General features: G+C 33.4%; 2 protein-coding genes across 3 annotated transcripts; one reads left to right on the plus strand and one right to left on the minus strand.

The window, feature by feature from the left end:
* Positions 1 to 434: 434 nt before the first annotated feature.
* On the minus strand, positions 435 to 7,677 carry LOC135846052 (ESF1 homolog). Of its 2 annotated transcripts, none has more exons than XM_065365024.1 (5): positions 7,429 to 7,677; positions 7,252 to 7,352; positions 5,678 to 7,034; positions 5,347 to 5,445; positions 435 to 730 (listed from the first exon to the last, which is right to left on the minus strand). In XM_065365024.1, exons 2-5 carry the CDS (start codon positions 7,273 to 7,275, stop codon positions 684 to 686), a joined length of 1,527 nt encoding a protein of 508 aa, XP_065221096.1. In that variant the 5' UTR covers positions 7,276 to 7,352; positions 7,429 to 7,677; the 3' UTR covers positions 435 to 683. The 2 variants fall into 2 exon arrangements, with proteins under 2 accessions (XP_065221096.1, XP_065221095.1); XM_065365023.1 differs by having other exon boundaries at positions 7,517 to 7,676.
* A 197-nt stretch (positions 7,678 to 7,874) lies between these two features.
* Positions 7,875 to 10,703, plus strand: LOC135846053 (dehydrogenase/reductase SDR family protein 7-like). Its single transcript, XM_065365025.1, has 7 exons — positions 7,875 to 8,156; positions 8,239 to 8,516; positions 8,589 to 8,735; positions 8,809 to 9,028; positions 9,115 to 9,199; positions 9,301 to 9,461; positions 9,558 to 10,703. Exons 2-7 carry the CDS (start codon positions 8,346 to 8,348, stop codon positions 9,767 to 9,769), a joined length of 996 nt encoding a protein of 331 aa, XP_065221097.1. The 5' UTR covers positions 7,875 to 8,156; positions 8,239 to 8,345; the 3' UTR covers positions 9,770 to 10,703.
* The last annotated feature ends 10,088 nt before the right edge of the window (positions 10,704 to 20,791 follow it).

Consider the following 20,791-nt stretch of genomic DNA (forward strand, 5'->3'; position numbering starts at 1 on the left):
TATATAGACTACACGTTGAAGCCACCCACCGCCATTCAATACTTATAACCATAACATAAGTAAGCTAAAATTAAAACAAAGACAATGATTGTCAAATACTAATACTGGTTTCGTTTTGTAGTTAGATTATACAAAAAAAGAAAAAAAAACAAATACAAAACAATAAATAAAAAAATATTAGTATTTATAAGAAAACGATATGGCGATAGACACATTCTTTAACTACCTTTATAATATTCGACTCGCGGTATCTACGTACATATTCCATTCATAGAACGCACCATAAAAGGAAAGAAAAAAGGAAAAATCCATTTTATGATTGAAACAAGAAGAGATTCATCACACACCTAATCTTTATAACAAAATCATACCATACCAGCAGGCGGCAAGAATCTTAAGGTTACAATAATTCTAAAAAATTAAAAAAAAATCAATGCAGGATAACGAGTAACAATTTAATTTAAGTAATACAAATTACTTATCACAAATATTTAAAAATGGAAAAAAAAGTCAACAATCAAATAATAATTAAATATAAAAAAGTAAGAACAAGAAAACGCAAGTAAAATGCAATGTACGTTTTTAACATTAAAACTAGGCAAGTTTTTAATAAAAAAAAAAAGAAGTACAAAAAGACGTATTCAATCGCGGTAGGGAAATGACGAATTACCTACTTCTTTCATTTAGTTCCGAGTGTATATCGGTGGTTTTCCGCTGATTAATTTCACTCCTGTGGAAAATAAAATTCGTAAAATGAGAATCGAATTGACATAATTGAAATTTGTATTGGTAGAAATCAAATAATATTAGAATGAAACACACCTCGAGAACCAACCCCCTCCCCCCACATCTATGTGTAAAAATAAACGGTTGCAGAATTATGCAAAAGTGACCTTGCGACCTATCAAAATAGGTTAAAATTTCGCGAGAAATTCAAATATTACAATAAAAATGTTTTTTCAGCATTTTTGTAAGAATTTTGAGCGTCGAAACCGGTCAGGTTTCCTGGTATTTCAAGTAAATGTGTGATAAAACCATCCAAAAATGTCTATCAACACTTTTTTTGAGCAATTTTGAAGAATTCGAATCTCAAAATTGGATCATTATTTTTCGGATTTATGAAAAATGCCACGTGACTCATCCAAATTGGTTACAATTTTTCCCGAGAAATTTGAATGTTTCAATAAAAACGTTTTGTGAGCATTTAAAAAAAAAAATTTTGAGCCCAAAATTGGTGAATAATTTTTGGGATTTTTGAAAAAAATGTCAAAGACTTATCAAAATTGATTTAAAAATCTCAATCAACACTTTTTGAGCACTTTTGATAGTTTTTGAGCACAAATTTGGTGCCATAAATTCTTGAATTAAGGTTCCATGCGACCTATCAAAATGGGTCACAATTTCAGGAGACAATAAAAAATTTTCTATCAAAACTTTTTTTCAATTTTTGAAAAATCGCAGAACAGCTTTAAATTTGGTTGATTTTTGGAACCTATCGAAGATCAAAGTGGGTGGAAATTATATAAGAAAATACATTATGTAAAATGCTTTGGAATTTTATTAAGAATAATGAAAAATTTCTGCAATAGGGAGACAAACTTCCAAATTCACTCCATTTTGAGCTCAAAATTCCATGAAAAGCTACTTAAAATAATTTTGTTCAAAATTTTTGATTTTTCTGCCGACATTTAAATTCATTTTAGAAGGTTACACGGCATCTCTTTCAAAAATTTTAGAAGGTTACACGGCATCTCTTTCAAAAATCTCAACATCATGACTAAGTTTACGCTCAAAATTCTTCAAAAATGCTCAAAAATATGTTGATAAAAGTTTTCTTTTTTTTGGTCGAAATTTTACTCCATTTTGAAAGGTTGCATGGTACCTTTTTTCAAAAATCATGACTTAATTTTAGGTTCAAAATCATTCAAAAAATCTCAAAGAAAGTGCTGAAAGAAATTTTTAATTATTATATGGGTTTGACTTTGACTTAATTTTGGACTCAAAATTCTTTAAAAATGTTCCCAAAAAAACATTTATAGGAATTTTTCATTTTTTTTTTGAATAGAATTTTAGAATCTACTGAGCTCAAAACTTTTCAAAATTCTCAAAAAACAAAAAAAAATCGTGGAAACACAAATGTAAATTTTCATATTTTATTTCAACTCATTTTGATCAGTCACATGACAATTATACAAAAATCGTTAGCTTTTGAGCTAAAAAATACTTCAAAAATTTTCAAAAAAAGTTATGATAAAAATTTTTGATTTTTTTGGTTGATTCCCAAAATCATGACTCAACTTTGGGCTCAAAATCATTCAAATGATCCCAAAGAAAATGATGATAGAAATTTCTCATTTTTATGGGTTTGATTTTGACTCAATTTTGGACTCAAAATTCTTCAAAAATGTCCCCAAAAAAATATTGATAAGAATTTTTAATTTTTTCAATCGAATTTTAGAATTAACTAAGCTCAAAATTCTTCCAAAATTCTCAAAAAAAAGAAAAATTGTGGAAACGCAAATGGAAATTTTCATATTTTATTTCAACTCATTTTGATCAGTCACATGACAATTTTACAAAAATCATTAGCTTTTGAGCTCAAAAATACTTCAAACATTTTCAAAAAAAGTTGGGATGAAAATTTTTGATTTTTTTGGTTGATTTCCAAAATCATGACTCAACTTGGGGCTCAAAATCATTCAAAGATCCCAAAGAAAATGTTGATAGAAATTTCTAATTTTTTTGGGGTCGATTTTGACTCAATTTTGGACGCAAAATTCTTCAAAAATGTCCCCAAAAAAATATTTTTAGGAATTTTTCATTCTTTTTTTTTTTTTTTTTGATAGAATTTTAGAAGCTACTGAGCTCAAAATTCTTCAAAATTCTCAAAAGTAAAAAAAAAAACATTTTCGTGGAAACACAAATGGAAATTGTCATATTTTATTTTAACCCATTTTGATTAGTCACATGACAATTTTACAAAAATCATTAGCTTTTGAGCTCAAACATTTTTGATTTTTTTGGTTGATTCCTAGAATTATAACTTTCCAGAAAATTGACTCAATTTTGCGCTCACAATTCTTCAAAATTGCCCAAAAAACATTTTCTTCAAAATAAGAAAATTTTTCGCAAAATTCTCAACTCATTTTGATCAATTTCATGACAATTTTTCACAAACCATCCACCAAATTTGGCTCAAAATTCTTCAAAAATGCTCATAAAAAGTGTTGATAGAAATAATTTTTGATTTTTTTGGCCGATTTCTAAAAATTAATTCAATTTTGAGCTCAAAATTCATCAAACTTGCTCAAAAACATTTTCGTCAAACTGATCGAATTTCTCGAAAAATTTAAACTCATTTTGATCAGACACGTGACAATTTTTCAAAAATCATTAGCTTTTAAGCTAAAAAATACTTTAAAAATTCTCAAAAAAAAGTAATGATAAAAATTTTTGATTTTTTTGGTTGATTCCTATTTTCTAGAATTATAACCACCCAGAAAATTACCTCAATTTTGAGCTCAAAATTCTTCAAAATTACCCAAAAAACATTTTCGTCAAAATAAGAGAATTTTTCGCAAAATTCTCAACTCATTTTGATCAATTTCATGACAATTTTTCACAAACCATCCACCAAATTTGGCTCAAAATTCTTCAAAAATGCTCATAAAAAGTGTTGATAGAAATAATTTTTGATTTTTTTGGCCGATTTCTAAAAATTAATTCAATTTTGAGCTCAAAATTCATCAAACTTGCTCAAAAACATTTTCGTCAAACTGATCGAATTTCTCGAAAAATTTAAACTCATTTTGATCAGACACGTGACAATTTTTCAAAAATCATTAGCTTTTAAGCTAAAAAATACTTTAAAAATTCTCAAAAAAAAGTAATGATAAAAATTTTTGATTTTTTTGGTTGATTCCTATTTTCTAGAATTATAACCACCCAGAAAATTACCTCAATTTTGAGCTCAAAATTCTTCAAAATTACCCAAAAAACATTTTCGTCAAAATAAGAGAATTTTTCGCAAAATTCTCAACTCATTTTGATCAATCTCATGACAATTTTTCAAAAACCATACGCTAAATTTTGCTCAGAATTCTTCAAAACTGCTCCAAAAAAAGTTGATAGAGATTTTTGATTTTTTTCGGTCGATTTCTGAATTATTATGACCAGGTATTTAAAAAATTTATTCAATTTTGAGCTGAAAATTCATCAAACTTGCTCAAAAAACATTTTCGTCACAATAAAATTTCCACTCATTTTGATCAGACACGTGACAATTTTTCAAAAATCATACCTCAAATTTCAGACTCAATATTTCTGAAAACATGCTCAAAAAAATACTACTTAGTAAACATTTCCGTCAAAATACCCAATTAATTTTTGGACAAAATTTTAACCCATTTTATTCAGCTTTGTGACAATTTCTTCATAAAATAGCGAAATGCACAGCCCAATTTTACCCTCAAAATTCTTCAAAACTGCTCAAAACAGAGTTGACAGAAATTTTTGATTTTTAGAAATTATAAAAAATGGACTCAATTTTGAGCTTTAAATTCTTCAAACCCGCTAAAAACATTTTCGTTGAACAGTCACGTGAATTTCTTTCAAAAATTCTAAACCAATTTTGGCATCAAATTTCTTCAAAAATGATCAAAAAACATTTTCGTTGAAATATTCGAATTTCTCGCGAAATTTCAACCCTTTTTGACAGGTCGCAAGGTCACTTTTGAGTGATTCTACAATAGTTTATTTTTACTTGAAATTAGAGTGGAACCAAACCTCGAATTTGAAATTCAACTGTGCCTTATTTCATTGTGGAACATTGGGATTTTTATAGGCTCCATCCTTGTATTCTACAACTGCGAAAATTCCAAATATCTACGTCTTTTTTTGACATTTTAGATTTATATTTACAAAAAGTCAATAAACTGAATTTTTAGTGCTGCAGAAATTCAAAAAACCCAACGGATTTCTGGATCAAAGCAGAAAAAATCAAAAATATTCTACCCTGCAAATTTTTAAATCCCCAGTTTCGTTTTATGGAAACCATTTTCAAGGTCACAATGTTGGCGAAAATGAGCTTTCAAAATTCAGAAGTTTAATAATATGCTTTTGGATGGCTTCACTAAGCTGCTTGCCAAGTTTGAAAAAATTAGTCGATCGAAAAATTGTAAAGACAGGAAGAACGTGTAAGTATATGATTAGAAAACAATTTTCTTTGACTCATCATCTTTAACCAGAACCCAACGAATATTAGCATAAAGTTGACGTAATTTATACCTAAACGCTGCCATTTCTGCTCTAGTTTTTACATCGATAAAATTTACCCATTCTACGTACTTCTCAACTGCGTGATGTAATTTCTAATATTACTCGATTCGTCCGGTTCGAAGGCAGCATGCTGCATAAGGTTTACACGTACAGATAAATCTTCAACATCTGCGGAAAAAAAAGGTAATTCAATGTAATTCTTTCATAAAACTTAATTTTAATACGCTTACTTAGTTACAACCAGCTAAACAAACCAATAAATAGGAAGACAAAAAATGTGCGAGCAAACTCGTCTGAATATTGGCCCTATTAATAAACTCATTCAATACGCCTAATTACAACAGGAAACAACTCATCCATCCATTTTGGTATTTCAACTAAGTACTGTATTATTATGTACCTGCTATAAAAGTAGTCTTGGAATGTTGTCTTTTTCTCATGTAAATGCATACGTAAGCGCTAATAACGATGAAAAACAGCAAGCAAGCGGACATGGCTGCGACCAAAATCAGTATCTGCCAGTTTACCGAAGATTCTACGAATGGCTCAGCAATGATATCGTTGCTGGGTATGTCCATATTGAACGGCCTCTCCGCGTAATCGCTTTCCTGCAGATCGTAATCGTCGTCCATATCGAAATCTTGTTTTTCAACGCTGGCAGAATTATTATTGGATAAGATATCGTTATAGTTCAGGGGCTCGTCGTCGTCTTCATCGTCACTATCGTCTTCGGCATCTTCATCTTCTTCATCTTCTTCGTTCTCGTCATCGTCGTCGTCATTTTCAGCACCATCTATATCGTCCAAATTTCTCAATTCGGGGTAATCTTCTTGGGTATTCGTTTCAATGGAATGATTCTGTACGTTGGAATCTTTCTCATCTAACACCACTGATGTTGAGTTTAGAAGTTTACTCATTTCTTTGGCGTATTCTTCATCGGTTAACTTTTCTCCAGAGCTGAAGAACGTAGATCCTTTTTTATTTATCGCCGGCTCTGCGGCCAAATCGAAGTAGACTGTACGGTTAACTATATGAGGATGGGATAGCTGCAACCATCGTCCATCGTTGGATTTTTCTTCTTCGCCGATTTTGAATTTAGTATCGCCGATTTTCAACAAGTGATCGTTCATTTTTACGGTGCTTTCTTTGAGTTTGAATTTCTTCGGTTTCTTCATCAAAGTATCAGGGTCTACGACGGTTACTTCGTCGTTGTTGAGAAGATCCGGATACAAGGTCTGAATCGGTTTCGAAGGTGCAGAGCTGGAAGCATCTTTCTTGGAAGGTTTACTGTTCGGTTTTTTCTCCGTTGGAAGATTAGAAGTAGAATTTATCGCAGCTGTACTGGTATTATTATCTTCATCGGGATATTCATCGTCGTCGTCGTCGTAATAATAATAATTAGAAGCATCCATCGATGCTTCGTTCATAGATTCAACCGGGCTGGAAAGTTTTTTCAGTATTTCGGTGATATTATCTTTGGACAGCTCGGCTTCGGTTTGGATGGTTAGGTACTGATTGGAGATATCATTTTTATACTTCGATTTAACCTTGATCCCAGGTAAATCTATATTCAAATCGGAAATTGATCCACATATCGTATCTTCGAACGAGGTACATTGCCGTAGAACGATATTTTTATCCGTTTGTTTGCATACGGTGCAGTCGACACATGCTCCTGAGGCGTTCAAAAACTGTCGTTCGGGGCAAACTGGACTTAAAGCAGCCACACACAAATTCAGTCTCAATACATGAAACACCTACAACACAGCAAAAGCAACGTGACTATATTCTAAAGCGAAAAATCCAAATACATAATTAAAGCTGGCACTCTCACAAATTAAATATTTTTCAGGCGATTCGAAGCCACTCAAGCGTAGCTAATTTTTACCATTTTTGGATACTTTTTTATCGTCTAAATTGTCGAGCTTAAAACACAATATTCATGTTGGTTTATCAGTGCGATAAAATACTTACCAAAATTACAGTATACCAATTCATGCTGGGTTTATACTTGTAAGTATAGTCATTCTGCGAAACATCAAGTATCGATTTGTTTGTAATTCACTGTAGAATTTCTGTAAAAATACAAACGTTGAAAAACACATTAGAAAACGCACTTTTTTCCGAAAAAATGTACAAACGCTCCATCACCTGTGGCAGTGATGCGGATTTGTGATTTTACGAATAACTAGAGCTACAGATAGAGCTGAACGAAATGTAAATAAAATTCAAACATTACCATTTATCTGCACTTGAGCACAATTATCGCTGAACGCTGATTACTGTCAGTCTGCAGCTTCACGACTATCGTTTCTAATCAAATTGAAATCAATTTTTCGCTCATTGGATTGGAAAATATGGAATGCTTCATTTCAAAAAATGATAAATAAATAATAATCGAATCGAGATTCGAGCTTTTGGAGTTACCTGTTTTCACGTTGTTTTCGCCCAAAACGAACGATTCTGTTCGAAATCCGGTGAATCGTGAACGAACGATGATTCTTTCGCTCACCCTGCACCCTCCAGTGACCGTGTTTTTATTGATGAAGAGGCAGAAGGGAGTAATCGATACCTCTACGTAAAGAACGAAATTTTCCTTCGTTTATTTTCAAAGCTTTCGAAACACCAAAAGAGCATTCGGCTGAAAAGCACAAAATTTCGTAAAATTTAGCGAATTGTGAACTTGCGAAGCACCTCTCCGCCCGACGCCCGATTCGACCCCTTCGTTACCACTTTCTTTGACTTTCCAAGTTGAAAGTTTCCAGTTTCTAACACTCGGTTGTTAGTAGAGCACTGCCTTTAGTAGTTTATATCGAGTAAAAAGAGTTAGCAGCTGAGTTTTTAAATTCTACTTACAGCTAAGTCCTGGAAACTGAACAGTAAGTTGAGCTTTTTCAGCACACTTTGTGTTATTGTACTCGAATTTAGTTAATGTATCCGTTTGTATGTTCTCCTATGTAGGTATATTGATGAATTTGATCGAGAAAATCATCTTGTATAATATTATCGAAGCTAGACATTTACAGAAAACCCACCGCTGAGTAGATAGTTTATGTGCAGCACTGTTAATGAAAACTGATTCAATGGTTGACATGCTTTCGAAGATGGAAATCACCCTTCAAAACATCTTCCGATCTAATTACTTTTGGTGGTTTGGACGTTTCCTGATACCTTCGTTCGTTACATTTTTTATATACAGAGTATTTTTTTATAGAAGTTCCAAATTACTGCATGGGAAAGTACGTATATGAAGTATTCCTTCGGTCGTATTTCATTATTCAGTTTTTTTAATGTCATTTTCATCTGTACAGGTTGTTCTAATAACTGGAGCGAGTTCTGGACTGGGTGAAGCTCTAGCTCATATTTTCCATTCAGCTGGCTGTAAAGTCATCTTAGCTTCCAGAAATGAAGTCAGTTTACAAAGAGTTAAAAACGAATTAGCTTTCAAAAGACCAGGCGTAAGGTTTCGATAATCTATTAATACTCGGGAAGAGATATTATATTCTAATGGGTTTTTAATTTTGTATACAGAAAGTATCCACTTTTCCGGCAGTCGTATTGCCAGTTGATCTCACTAATTTACAATATTTAGAGAGCTTTGCCAAGGAAGCTGTTGATATTTATGGTCGTATCGATATATTGATCAATAACGCTGGTATGAGTTACCGAGGATTGATTGTTTCCACATCTACGGACGTTGACTACAAAGTAATGCTGGTCAACTATTTGGGACAAGTAGCTTTAACAAAAGGTGGTAGTTTTATTCGTCGTACATTCGTCATTTTGGTCGGATTTGAATTTATTCATTAATATGGAATTCACCTGTACTTTTTACAGCACTTTTGCCTTCGATGATGGAGCAATCAAACGGCCACATTGTGTTTGTTAGCAGTGTTCAAGGAAGAGTCGCTATCCCCTACAGGTACCTACTATACCTACAATAACGAATCGTTGCGAGTATTTCAGTACCGGAAGTTACGTATAAAAAATATACGCCTCATCCTAAATTGTTTATTTTAACAGGTCAGCATATACGGTATCGAAACACGCTTTGCAAGCATTTAGCGATACGTTGAGAGCTGAAGTTGCCGAATACAATATATCAGTTACCACCGCCAGTCCGGGTTACATAAGGACCAATTTATCAATAAACGCCATTACTGGAAATGGTAAACGTTACGGAGGTAATGTATAATTAAAACCGTCGTAGTCGTTTAGACTGTATATTGTATTTAAATCCTATATAGATCATACATTCATAGTTGTTGTGGCTTTATTAGTTTTAGACGATACGACCGCATCTGGTTATCCGGCTCCGTACGTTGCAGACAAAATATTCTGGGCGATAGTTGGTCGTAAAAAAGAACTAGTTATAGCTCCTCTAACTCATCGTTTAGTTATTTATATTCGAACGCTGTGCCCTTGGTTATACTTTTTTATAATGCGACTAAGAGCAAGATCTTTACGAATATTACCGGATAAAAGAAAATAGGGAACAATGTTACAGTCGCAAATGCCACATTCGCGCGACAATGTTACCTGCACGTATTATATTCGAGAATCGTACGTGTAATGAAAAGATCAAATTTTTGTCAATTAATTTCTTACTCGTTTTTTAATTGCGATTTGTAATTTTATCCAAGACAATTTTAATCCGTCTAAGACTATCCATTCTCTATATAGTTTTTTATGATCCAGTTCGTCAATTATTTGTCAACCATCGATCGGTCGAATATTTCGTTATCCTTAGTGTGCGACTTTCGAACATTAGTAAAATTTTCATTCCAATATTATACTGGATATATTGTGTTAGTTACCGAGAAATCGTGACGTGTTTTTTTTTTTTTACTCAATTGTGTAATATTTTTGTAGATTTTGTTTGTTTGTTCGGTTTTTTTTTTGTTGATGTGATATGTAATAGTTGCTTTTATGTTTTTTTTTTTTCGTCTAAATCACCCGAGAGTGTAATAAGTCATTTTTTTGTGTTAATCTTAATAGCAATATTTTATATAGCAATTTAGAATTGTAAGGTTTTTTCCTGTGTAATTTTTCGTCTCTATAGTGCACAAATTTTTCTTTTTAAATATTAAGCCTTTTTGTTTTCCTCGTTGTTGAAAAGTCCATGTTAGAAAGCACGAAATTTTTACCAGCTTAATTAAGAGCTCAAAGTGAATACGCTTTCACGTATTTATTATTAAATCGAAACTTCCCCTAATCTAAGGTATATTCGAATATGTTCCAAAATACTCGACTGATTAAAAATTAGCATTTTTATTATAATTTTGATCAGTTTCGATATACTTATAGCCTAAGTTCAATTTTGATTTTGTGTACCGCCCGTTTTCGGTGTATTGTGTATTGTTATTAAAAACAAAAAAAAAACGTCGAGATTGTTATACGTCATTTAGTAAATTTTTTGCAAAGTTTTTCCATATTTTTTTTAGAACGATAGAACGATAGTTTTTTTTTCGTGTAGGAAAGAGGTAGAAACGTAGTTGGTTTTTGTACCCTATTAAACGTTAGCTACTGATTGAGTGATAATAGAAGTTCGCTTACTTAAGACGAAATGCTATGCTATTACGACGCTTTTCCCTTTCCGTTCAGTCGGGTCAATAAATTCGATCCTGCGAAGTGGCGAGTCATTCTAGTCATTAATCATTTCCTTAGACTTCGATATAATGACACATTAGCGAAATACAGGGGTGCCCAAAAGTCGGTTTACGACATCAATAATCACATATATTCATGTTCAAGAACTAAGCCTCCTAAAGAAAAACTAATGACATTGATCTGATAGGATATTTTATCCTCTACAATTTTCTTCAATGCCATTTTTCTCTAGAATGCACCGTTCGCCGGGAAAAAAATGAAAAAAATTGGGGGAAAAATTTAAAATTAATTCAGCAGTAAATTTCTGCTATTTTAACATGATTCCCCATAATTTGATGAAATATTAATGATCTTTTCAAAAAAAAAACACGTCAAATTTTTTTTTTTTACAAAAACGCCAGAACCTGGGAAGGGGGGCTACCAAAATCAAATTTTGTAAAAATGAAAAAAAATCGAGCGATATGTCAAAATATAGGTTTTTTGGGTCGAGAAACACGACTCTGAGGTCCTTTTTTCCCTCAAAACCTTTGGAGAGGTGCTAGAAAAATCAAATTTCGTAAAAATGAAAAAAAAATCGAGCGATATGTCAAAATGTAGGTTTTTTGGATCGAGAAACACGAATCCGAGGGCCTTTATTCCCTCAGACCCCTTGAGAGCGGTTGGGGAAGTACTACCGTTCTTGAGATATCTTATCTCAAACGAGACTACATTTTAATTTTTAACTGAATTAACGCGAGTAATTGTAAGTGAAGTGAACAAGGCATAAGTTCTTTTCTTCAACTCGCTGTAAAACCGCGATTGCGTGAAAATGTGTGGTTGAGTGTCCCGACTCATTTGCTCGAATTCGAATCTTGAAAAATTCACGTTTTTGTCAAAAACATTGAATTTCAGCCGGATGGCTTGAGTTTGGTGGAAAACCGATACCGGCAATGAACTCAGCATCTTGAAAAACCCCTGAGCCCAAATTTTCAGCCCGATTGGGCGACATTTGCTCCAGGTTTTTTTAGTCCCCTTTCGCCTAACCACTAGTAGACAATGGTGGAGTCCAACAACAATGGAGAAAAGTGAGCTACTGGTCCACAACAAAGACGATTTTGGACTAATTTTGGGTCACTGATTTCGAACATGACGTTCATTTTCTTGGGAGATGCGCATAAGTGGCATTTTTGGTACTTTTCATTGTGCAAAACCGCCCCACAAGCTTCCAATCGAACTGTAGCAGGCTACCGATCATCGCAATGAATTCCTCGACCCTGAAAACCCCCCTGGTAACCATTCTTGTCCTTGAAAAAATCAGATTTTTTCAAAAACTTGAAATTTCATCTTTCTGGCGAATTCAAACACAGTTTGCAGGAGAACAAAGCGGTTTCACGAGCTGCGGTTTGCGGCATTGAATTCGCCGTCCCAAAAAACCCCCGGGCCCAAATTTTCAGCTCGTTTGGGTGACATTTTCTCCAGTGGTTTTTTGGCCCCTTCTGCCCACCCCCTAGTGGGCAATGGTGGAATCAACAAGTATGGAGAAAAGTGAGCGATTTATCCGCAACAGAGACGATTTGGGACTAATTTTGGGTCGCTGATTTCGAATATGACCTTCATTTTCTTGGGAGATGCGCATAAGTGGCATTTTTGGTACTTTTCATTGTGCAAAACCGCCCCACAAGCTTCCAATCGAACTGTAGCAGGCTACCGATCATCGCAATGAATTCCTCGACCCTGAAAACCCCCCTGGTAACCATTCCTGTCCTTGAAAAAATCACATTTTTGTCAAAAACTTGAAATTTCATCTTTCTGGCGAATTCAAACCCAGTTTGCAGGAGAACAAAGCGGTTTCATGAGCTGCGGTTTGCGGCATTGAATTCGCCGTCCCAAAAAACCCCCAGGTACACCATTTTCAAATTCCAATTCGCAAACTCGCGCGGACCCATAATTTCTGCACACCGCAAGGTAAAGGATCACAAATGAAGGGATGCCTGAGAGTTGCCAACCCAAATTCCAGAATGGTGCTCAAGGGGGTATTTTGGGACGGCGAATTCAATGCCGCAATCCGCAGCTTATGAAACCCCTCCGTTCTCGCGGAAACCGAGATAGAATTCAAAATTTCAATTTTTCGGCAAAAAAGTGAATTTTTCAGGAATCGAATTCGCGTTCATGTTTTGTGAATGGGTTCCTAGGGGGTTTTTTGGGTCGAGGAACTCAATGCGGTAATCGGTAGACAGCTATAGTTTGATCGGACGTCTATGGGGCGGTTTTGCACAATGAAATTTTGCCAAAACACCACTTACCCGCAGTGCACACGAAAACTACCACCGGATTCCGAATCAGCGACCTGAAATTAGTCCAAAAACGTTGCTGCCCCAGAGCAAAGTCATACATTCAGGCAATCTCCCCAAGACTCGCAATGGCAACGGGAAGGATCACAAATGAAGGGATGCCTGAGAGTTGCCAACCCAAATGCCAGAATGGTGCTCAAGGGGGTATTTTGGGACGGCGAATTCAATGCCGCAATCCGCAGCTCATGAAACCCTTCCGTTCTCGCGGAAACCGAGATAGAATTCAAAATTTCATTTTTTCGGCAAAAAAGTGAATTTTTCAGGAATCGAATTTGCGTTCATGTTTTGTGAACGGGTTCCTAGGGGGTTTTTTGGGTCGAGGAACTCAATGCGGTAATCGGTAGACAGCTATAGTTTGATCGGACGTCTATGGGGCGGTTTTGCACAATGAAATTTTGCCAAAACACCACTTACCCGCAGTGCACACGATAACTACCACCGGATTCCGAATCAGCGACCTGAAATTAGTCCAAAAACGTTGCTGCCCGAGTGCAAAGTCATACATTCAGGCAATCTCCCCAAGACTCGCAATGGCAATGGGAAGGATCACAAATGAAGGGATGCCTGAGAGTTGCCAACCCAAATGCCAGAATGGTGCTCAAGGGGGTATTTTGGGACGGCGAATTCAATGCCGCAATCCGCAGCTCATGAAAACCTTCCGTTCTCGCGGAAACCGAGATAGAATTCAAAATTTCATTTTTTCGGCAAAAAAGTGAATTTTTCAGGAATCGAATTCGTGTTCATGTTTTGTGAATGGGTTCCTAGGGGGTTTTTTGGGTCGAGGAACTCAATGCGGTAATCGGTAGACAGCCATAGTTTGATCGGACGTCTATGGGGCGGTTTTGCACAATGAAATTTTGCCAAAACACCACTTACCCGCAGTGCACACGAAAACTACCACCGGATTCCGAATCAGCGACCTGAAATTAGTCCAAAAACGTTGCTGCCCGAGTGCAAAGTCATACATTCAGGCAATCTCCCCAAGACTCGCAATGGCAATGGGAAGGATCACAAATGAAGGGATGCCTGAGAGTTGCCAACCCAAATGCCAGAATGGTGCTCAAGGGGGTATTTTGGGACGGCGAATTCAATGCCGCAATCCGCAGCTCATGAAACCCTTCCGTTCTCGCGGAAACCAAGATAGAATTCAAAATTTCATTTTTTCGGCAAAAAAGTGAATTTTTCAGGAATCGAATTCGCGTTCATGTTTTGTGAATGGATTCCTAGGGGGTTTTTTGGGTCGAGGAACTCAATGCGGTAATCGGTAGACAGCTATAGTTTGATCGGACGTCTATGGGGCGGTTTTGCACAATGAAATTTTGCCAAAACACCACTTACCCGCAGTGCACACGAAAACTACCACCGGATTCCGAATCAGCGACCTGAAATTAGTCCAAAAACGTTGCTGCCCGAGTGCAAAGTCATACATTCAGGCAATCTCCCCAAGACTCGCAATGGCAATGGGAAGGATCACAAATGAAGGGATGCCTGAGAGTTGCCAACCCAAATGCCAGAATGGTGCTCAAGGGGGTATTTTGGGACGGCGAATTCAATGCCGCAATCCGCAGCTCATGAAAACCTTCCGTTCTCGCGGAAACCGAGATAGAATTCAAAATTTCATTTTTTCGGCAAAAAAGTGAATTTTTCAGGAATCGAATTCGTGTTCATGTTTTGTGAATGGGTTCCTAGGGGGTTTTTTGGGTCGAGGAACTCAATGCGGTAATCGGTAGACAGCCATAGTTTGATCGGACGTCTATGGGGCGGTTTTGCACAATGAAATTTTGCCAAAACACCACTTACCCGCAGTGCACACGAAAACTACCACCGGATTCCGAATCAGCGACCTGAAATTAGTCCAAAAACGTTGCTGCCCGAGTGCAAAGTCATACATTCAGGCAATCTCCCCAAGACTCGCAATGGCAATGGGAAGGATCACAAATGAAGGGATGCCTGAGAGTTGCCAACCCAAATGCCAGAATGGTGCTCAAGGGGGTATTTTGGGACGGCGAATTCAATGCCGCAATCCGCAGCTCATGAAACCCTTCCGTTCTCGCGGAAACCAAGATAGAATTCAAAATTTCATTTTTTCGGCAAAAAAGTGAATTTTTCAGGAATCGAATTCGCGTTCATGTTTTGTGAATGGGAGTAGATATAAAATGTATTTCCTGGCACTGGAGTAAGAATTCTTACAATACTTTTTAAATTCAAAAGTATGTGGAAACTTATGTGAAAAATTTCACATAAACCTTCACATAGTTTTTCATTCAATCAAATGCAAAAATATTTACAAAACTTAGATATTGAAATGAAATGCAAAATTTTTTGCAATACTTAAACATTTCAAACAAATGCAAAAATTTCATCAAAACCTAAACATTTCAAACAAATGCAAAAATTCATTCAAAACTTAAACATTTCAAACAAATGCAAAAATTCATTCAAAACTTAAACATTTCAATGAAATGCAAAAATTTCATCAAAACTTAAACATTTCAATGAAATGCAAAAATTCTTTCAAAACTTAAACATTTCAAACAAATGCAAAAATTCATTCAAAACTTAAACATTTCAATGAAATGCAAAAATTCATTCAAAACTTAAACATTTCAAACAAATGCAAAAATTTCATCACAACATTACCATTATACCACTAGTTAAAGAAAACATTATCTCTAATAAAGCGGTAACACAAACACCAACACCTTTATCATAGAAACTGATTCTTTTAACTAATGCACCCACCAGATGTGGAGGTTGTTATTGAAGAGAAATTTTTGCATTTGATTAAAACAAATTGACATTTTTTTTTCTTTCTATTATAAAATAAATAATGAACACTATTGAAAAGAGCCACCTTGAATTAATAAAAGATTATGTTGATTGGGAGGGAATTTCAGAATATCAAAAACTATCAGAAAATTTCATAAGGGAATTCAAAGGCAAAGTAAATTGGAGTGCAATTTCAAAATATCAAACACTATCAGAAAACTTTATAAGAGAATTCAAAGATCAAGTACATTGGAAAAAGATTTCAAGATATCAAGATCTATCTGAGTATTTCATAAGAGAATTCAAAGATCAAGTAAATTGGGAAAGAATTTCAGTTCGTCAAAAACTGTCAGAAGATTTCATTAGGGAATTCAAAGACAAAGTAAATTGGGAAGAAATTTCACGTTATCAAAAACTATCAGAAAATTTCATAAGGGAATTCAAAGGCAAAGTAAATTGGGAAGAAATTTCAGAATATCAAAAACTATCAGAAAATTTAATCAGAGAATTCAAAGACAAAGTAGATTGGAGAGGAATTTCATGGTATGAGATGCTAAGATTTCATAAGAGAATTTAAAGACAAAGTAGATTGGTATAGAATTTCAAGGTATCAATATTTATCAGAAAATTTCATAATAGAGTTCAAAGACAAAGTAAATTAGTGCGCAATTTCAGAAAATGAAAAACTGCCAAAAGAACTTAAAGACATAGTAAATCGCAATATTTCAAAAGGCTTAATTGAACATATTTTATGTAACTTAGACTCAAGTAATATTCATATTGTCAGACTTTAATGATGTGAATAAAAAACTTTTTTATGAAAAATTTTTTCATAAAAGATGTAAGATTAATTTACAACAGCTCTATTTGTGAAAGGGTTATAAGTAGAAACAACATTATAAATAGTTACAATGTGTATTACTGTATCAGCAGAAAGAGCTTCCTTGAATCTAAATTTTAATTTTACGTTTGTGGTACTCTCCTTTATGCTTTCAGGTTGGCAGGTACAATCAATAGCTATTATGGGATATTTGTTGACATAATCATTTAAAGAACAAATTGGTTTCCCTTCATTACCATAATAAGCTAGTTTGAAATTTTTAAACATTTGATAAATTTTATTATAATCATTTTCTGAACTATTTATATTTAGTTCAGTTTTAGGATAATGTTCATTATTGTTGAGAACAGCTTGAACGTTTTCAAGGCCACATAAATCAAATTGACTATTATCCACTTTGATGTTATCATTTCTATTTTTTTGCATCCCAATAAGAATAAATATTGGATTCCCATCACAAGTATATTCACATGTATACTTTTTTGTTGTTATACCAGTTTTAAACTCATATCCCCAATGTCTAAAAATTTGTGGTAAATCTTTTGAAGCCAGTATTTGTTTTAGACATTTGTTTTCCATTTCTCTTCTCAATTTTACCTGTGACATTATTAGTGCAACATCTGTAAATTTTATAGTAATAGTATGTTCATTTGCAAAAGTACTATCAACTTGAAACATATTATTATAATTATTGAGATGGGTTTTTGTTAACCTTAATTCATGTGGGACGTGAAATACATAATCCTTGTGATCCTCATGATAACCAAATAGTGTTTCTAAAGAATTATACAAAGTAAAATACCCAGATTTGTTCAGAACATTTGAGTTTGGAGAGGAGATATTCCAGCCTCCATCATTGTAAATCGAATCAGAACCAAATGAAACAATTCCTTTCATAGTAGTAACCACACCTGGCTCTTCAACTGAATCTATTATTTTATCACATTCCAAATATTCAATTTTTGAAAATAAATGTGGTAGTGGATTAGTAACAAATGATATTTTTTTCAAATCAAGTTCTGCTACAGCACTCTTGTCAGAATTTTTAGTCACTGTAACAATTCCTTTCACAAGTAATCCACTTCTATGTGGATGGGTAATGACATCTTCATTGTATGTTCTTATACGAATTTTACTATTTCCTTTATTTATGTCATCTTGTGGAGAGGGTCTGTAGACTACAAAGTCTTCACTTTCAATGTAATTTTGTATCATATTTATAATAGGAAAAATTTTTTTTTATTAAAACTTGGATTTTAAAAGTTCTTCATTATAGAATTTCCCTTCAATTTCTTCACCATCAGTATCTTTAATAGAATAAGTTACAGGAGTTGTGTGAAATATTTCATCAACTACAAAAATTTCTTTAGTCCAGTTATTCTTGTACTTGTTATCAAAAACTTTTTTATATGCAAAAATTCTAACTCTATCTCCCTGCTTAAATTTCTGATTCGATTTACATTTGGGTTTATTTTTGTTAAATTTCATCAAAATTTCTTCTGCATTATCCTTATCAACTTTAATAGGTGGCATACCAATAGTTCTATGAACATCTTTTGTGTTATATTCTTCTAGTATTTTAGGTAAAATATCAATCCATCTGAAATTCTTCCTCATCTCAAAATAAATTTTCAACTTTTGATTTAATGTTCTGTTGAAACGTTCAATTATTGCAGACTTTTCCTCATTATTGGTATGATACATTTTAATGTTGTGTTTTTTCAGCATTGTCTTGAAAGTTTGATTTACAAATTCTCCACCTTTGTCCACATGAAGTAAATTGGGTTTTCTTTTTGAGATTTTCAAAATATTTTCAAAAGCATCTGTAGCTGCTTTACCTGACTTATTCTTCAAAGGTTCAATCCATACAAATTTAGAAAATGTATCTTCAACATTGAGCATATATTTAAAACCATCATTTTCTTTGGAATATTTGTCCATAATTAATAAATCAGCTGCCCATAAATCGTCAATACCTTTGGTTACAATACTTCTTTTACAAAATTTTTTCCTAATAGGTGCATGTAATTCTTTAGCTTCTTCCATTTATTTATTGTATATAAAAAAATCCTTTAAAACTTTGTTTAAAAATTTCATTCACATTATCACAATCTTTATCAATTACTAGAAAGCCATACTTAGTTTTCCAACAAATATTGCACATTTCCAAATATTCATCAAGTGTTACTAAATGTGAGACATGATTATCGTAGATGTGTCTCGAATTTCTAAGATCTTGCATAAAAATTGCCAGTAAATTAAAATTATCTCTTATACATTGTTTTGGACATTTTGAATAGGATTGAGCTAGATAAAAGCAAGAAATATTGTAATGTCTTCCTCTCAGATAGAAATTTGCTATTTTATCTTGAGGGTCTGTCAAAACATCGTCAAAAATTATAACTGAATTTGGTTTCATTTCTTCAGGTTCTTTCAAATCTTGAGGTAATATAGTACTAAAACCAATGTTCTGTTCTGGCGATGTTCTGTTGATAATATCTATTATGTTTTTCAATCGAATATATTTTTCTTGATGAGATGTTTTTGAGCAAAGATAAATATGGGTATATGTATTTATTTCCATTAGGATTTGAATTAAAAGATTGGTTTTACCACAACCTGATGGACCAAATATACCAGCTCGAATTACATTTGGAAAATTTCTATTATATCGTGGACCCACCTCCTTGTAATCATAATTTTCAATTTCAATAGGTATATCACTTTTAACTACTTTTATAATACGTTTTTTCTTCATTTATATTAGGATTTTTTTTTTTGTATTATAAATATGAGATTTGATTTAATAGGCGAACGTAAAGGAGAAACTTTATCTTCTTACATTCACACAATATTTAAAAATAGAGTTAATCTGTGTTCTAATAAACTCTATGGAGTTTGCTTACTCATTCTTAGTCTCTTTAATTCTTTAATGAATGTAAGAAAACATAACAACAGGTTTGATCTTGTAGATGATCAAGGAAATCACGAGGAAATTTATATTCCAGAAGGTGCCTACGAAGTTACAGATATTATCAACGCTATAAGAGATAAAAAATTCAACTCTTTATATAATGTTGAGAGAAAAAATATACGATTTGATCTTTCAGAAGATGAAAAGAAGATGATTACAGTTCCAGAAGGAATTTATGATGTGGATAATCTAGAGAGTACAATCAAAGCAAAGGAATTTGATAAACTAAATACAATAATACAAAAAAGGGAAGATTTACATCTAGATAAGTTATTAGATAAAGAGTGTCGTCATTACATTCACATTCCTGGAGATAAGTACAAAGTAGAAGATATCTTACAAGCAATTAAAGAGAGAAGGTGTGCAGCAGATAAATTGAAAATGAATTTAACACCATATACTCATAAAGTAAAGATAATATCTGAAGGTAAAAAAGTTGACTTTAGTGTACCCAACTCTATTTGTAGAGTTTTGGGTTATAGTGAAAGGGTTTTAGAAAAAGATGTAACACATCATTCAGATAGAATGATTGACATTTTTCCTCTTACTGCTATTCAAGTAAAATGTAATTTAGTGAATACAAATTATGAAAATGGAGAAGGAGGAGGTGGTGTAATATACTCCCACCCCTGGTCAGCTCCAACAGGTGAAAAATATTGGATAATCCCGTATCACTACTTATACTATGAAATAAATACACATTCTTTCAGAGAAATTGTAGTTCAGATTGTAGATCAAGATGGTAATCTGTTGGATTTTGGTGATGAAAAAATTTATGTAGCATTGGATATTAGAGAAATGTAATTTTAAGAGAAATTCTCTTAAAATACTTAGAACTCAGCTAAAAATTTCAAACAAAGATGTCCACAAATAACTTGATTGAAATTTTGCTTTTGGTCAACATTATAATATACATTCTTTTGAAAATAGTTTAGTACTTCACTAGGAGGTCTTTCACCGAAAGAATCAAAATAAATTATATAATCATCT

Source organism: Planococcus citri, chromosome 4 (assembly GCF_950023065.1).
Source record: "Planococcus citri chromosome 4, ihPlaCitr1.1, whole genome shotgun sequence".
Lineage (NCBI taxonomy): Eukaryota > Metazoa > Arthropoda > Insecta > Hemiptera > Pseudococcidae > Planococcus > Planococcus citri.

Bases quoted from the DNA above. Each gene is read 5' to 3' on its own strand.
- LOC135846052 (XM_065365024.1), bottom strand. From the start codon at position 7,275: ATGAATTGGTATACTGTAATTTTG. The intron at 5,446-5,677 runs GTACATAATAAT...TTTTTTCCGCAG, and splicing joins CAAGACTACTTTTATAGCAG to ATGTTGAAGATTTATCTGTA. The intron at 731-5,346 runs GTACGTAGAATG...TATTTTCCACAG, and splicing joins TTACATCACGCAGTTGAGAA to GAGTGAAATTAATCAGCGGA.
- LOC135846053 (XM_065365025.1), top strand. From the start codon at position 8,346: ATGAAAACTGATTCAATGGTTGACATGCTTTCGAAGATGGAAATCACC. The intron at 8,736-8,808 runs GTAAGGTTTCGA...TTTTGTATACAG, and splicing joins TAGCTTTCAAAAGACCAGGC to AAAGTATCCACTTTTCCGGC. The intron at 9,462-9,557 runs GTAATGTATAAT...TGGCTTTATTAG, and splicing joins AAATGGTAAACGTTACGGAG to TTTTAGACGATACGACCGCA.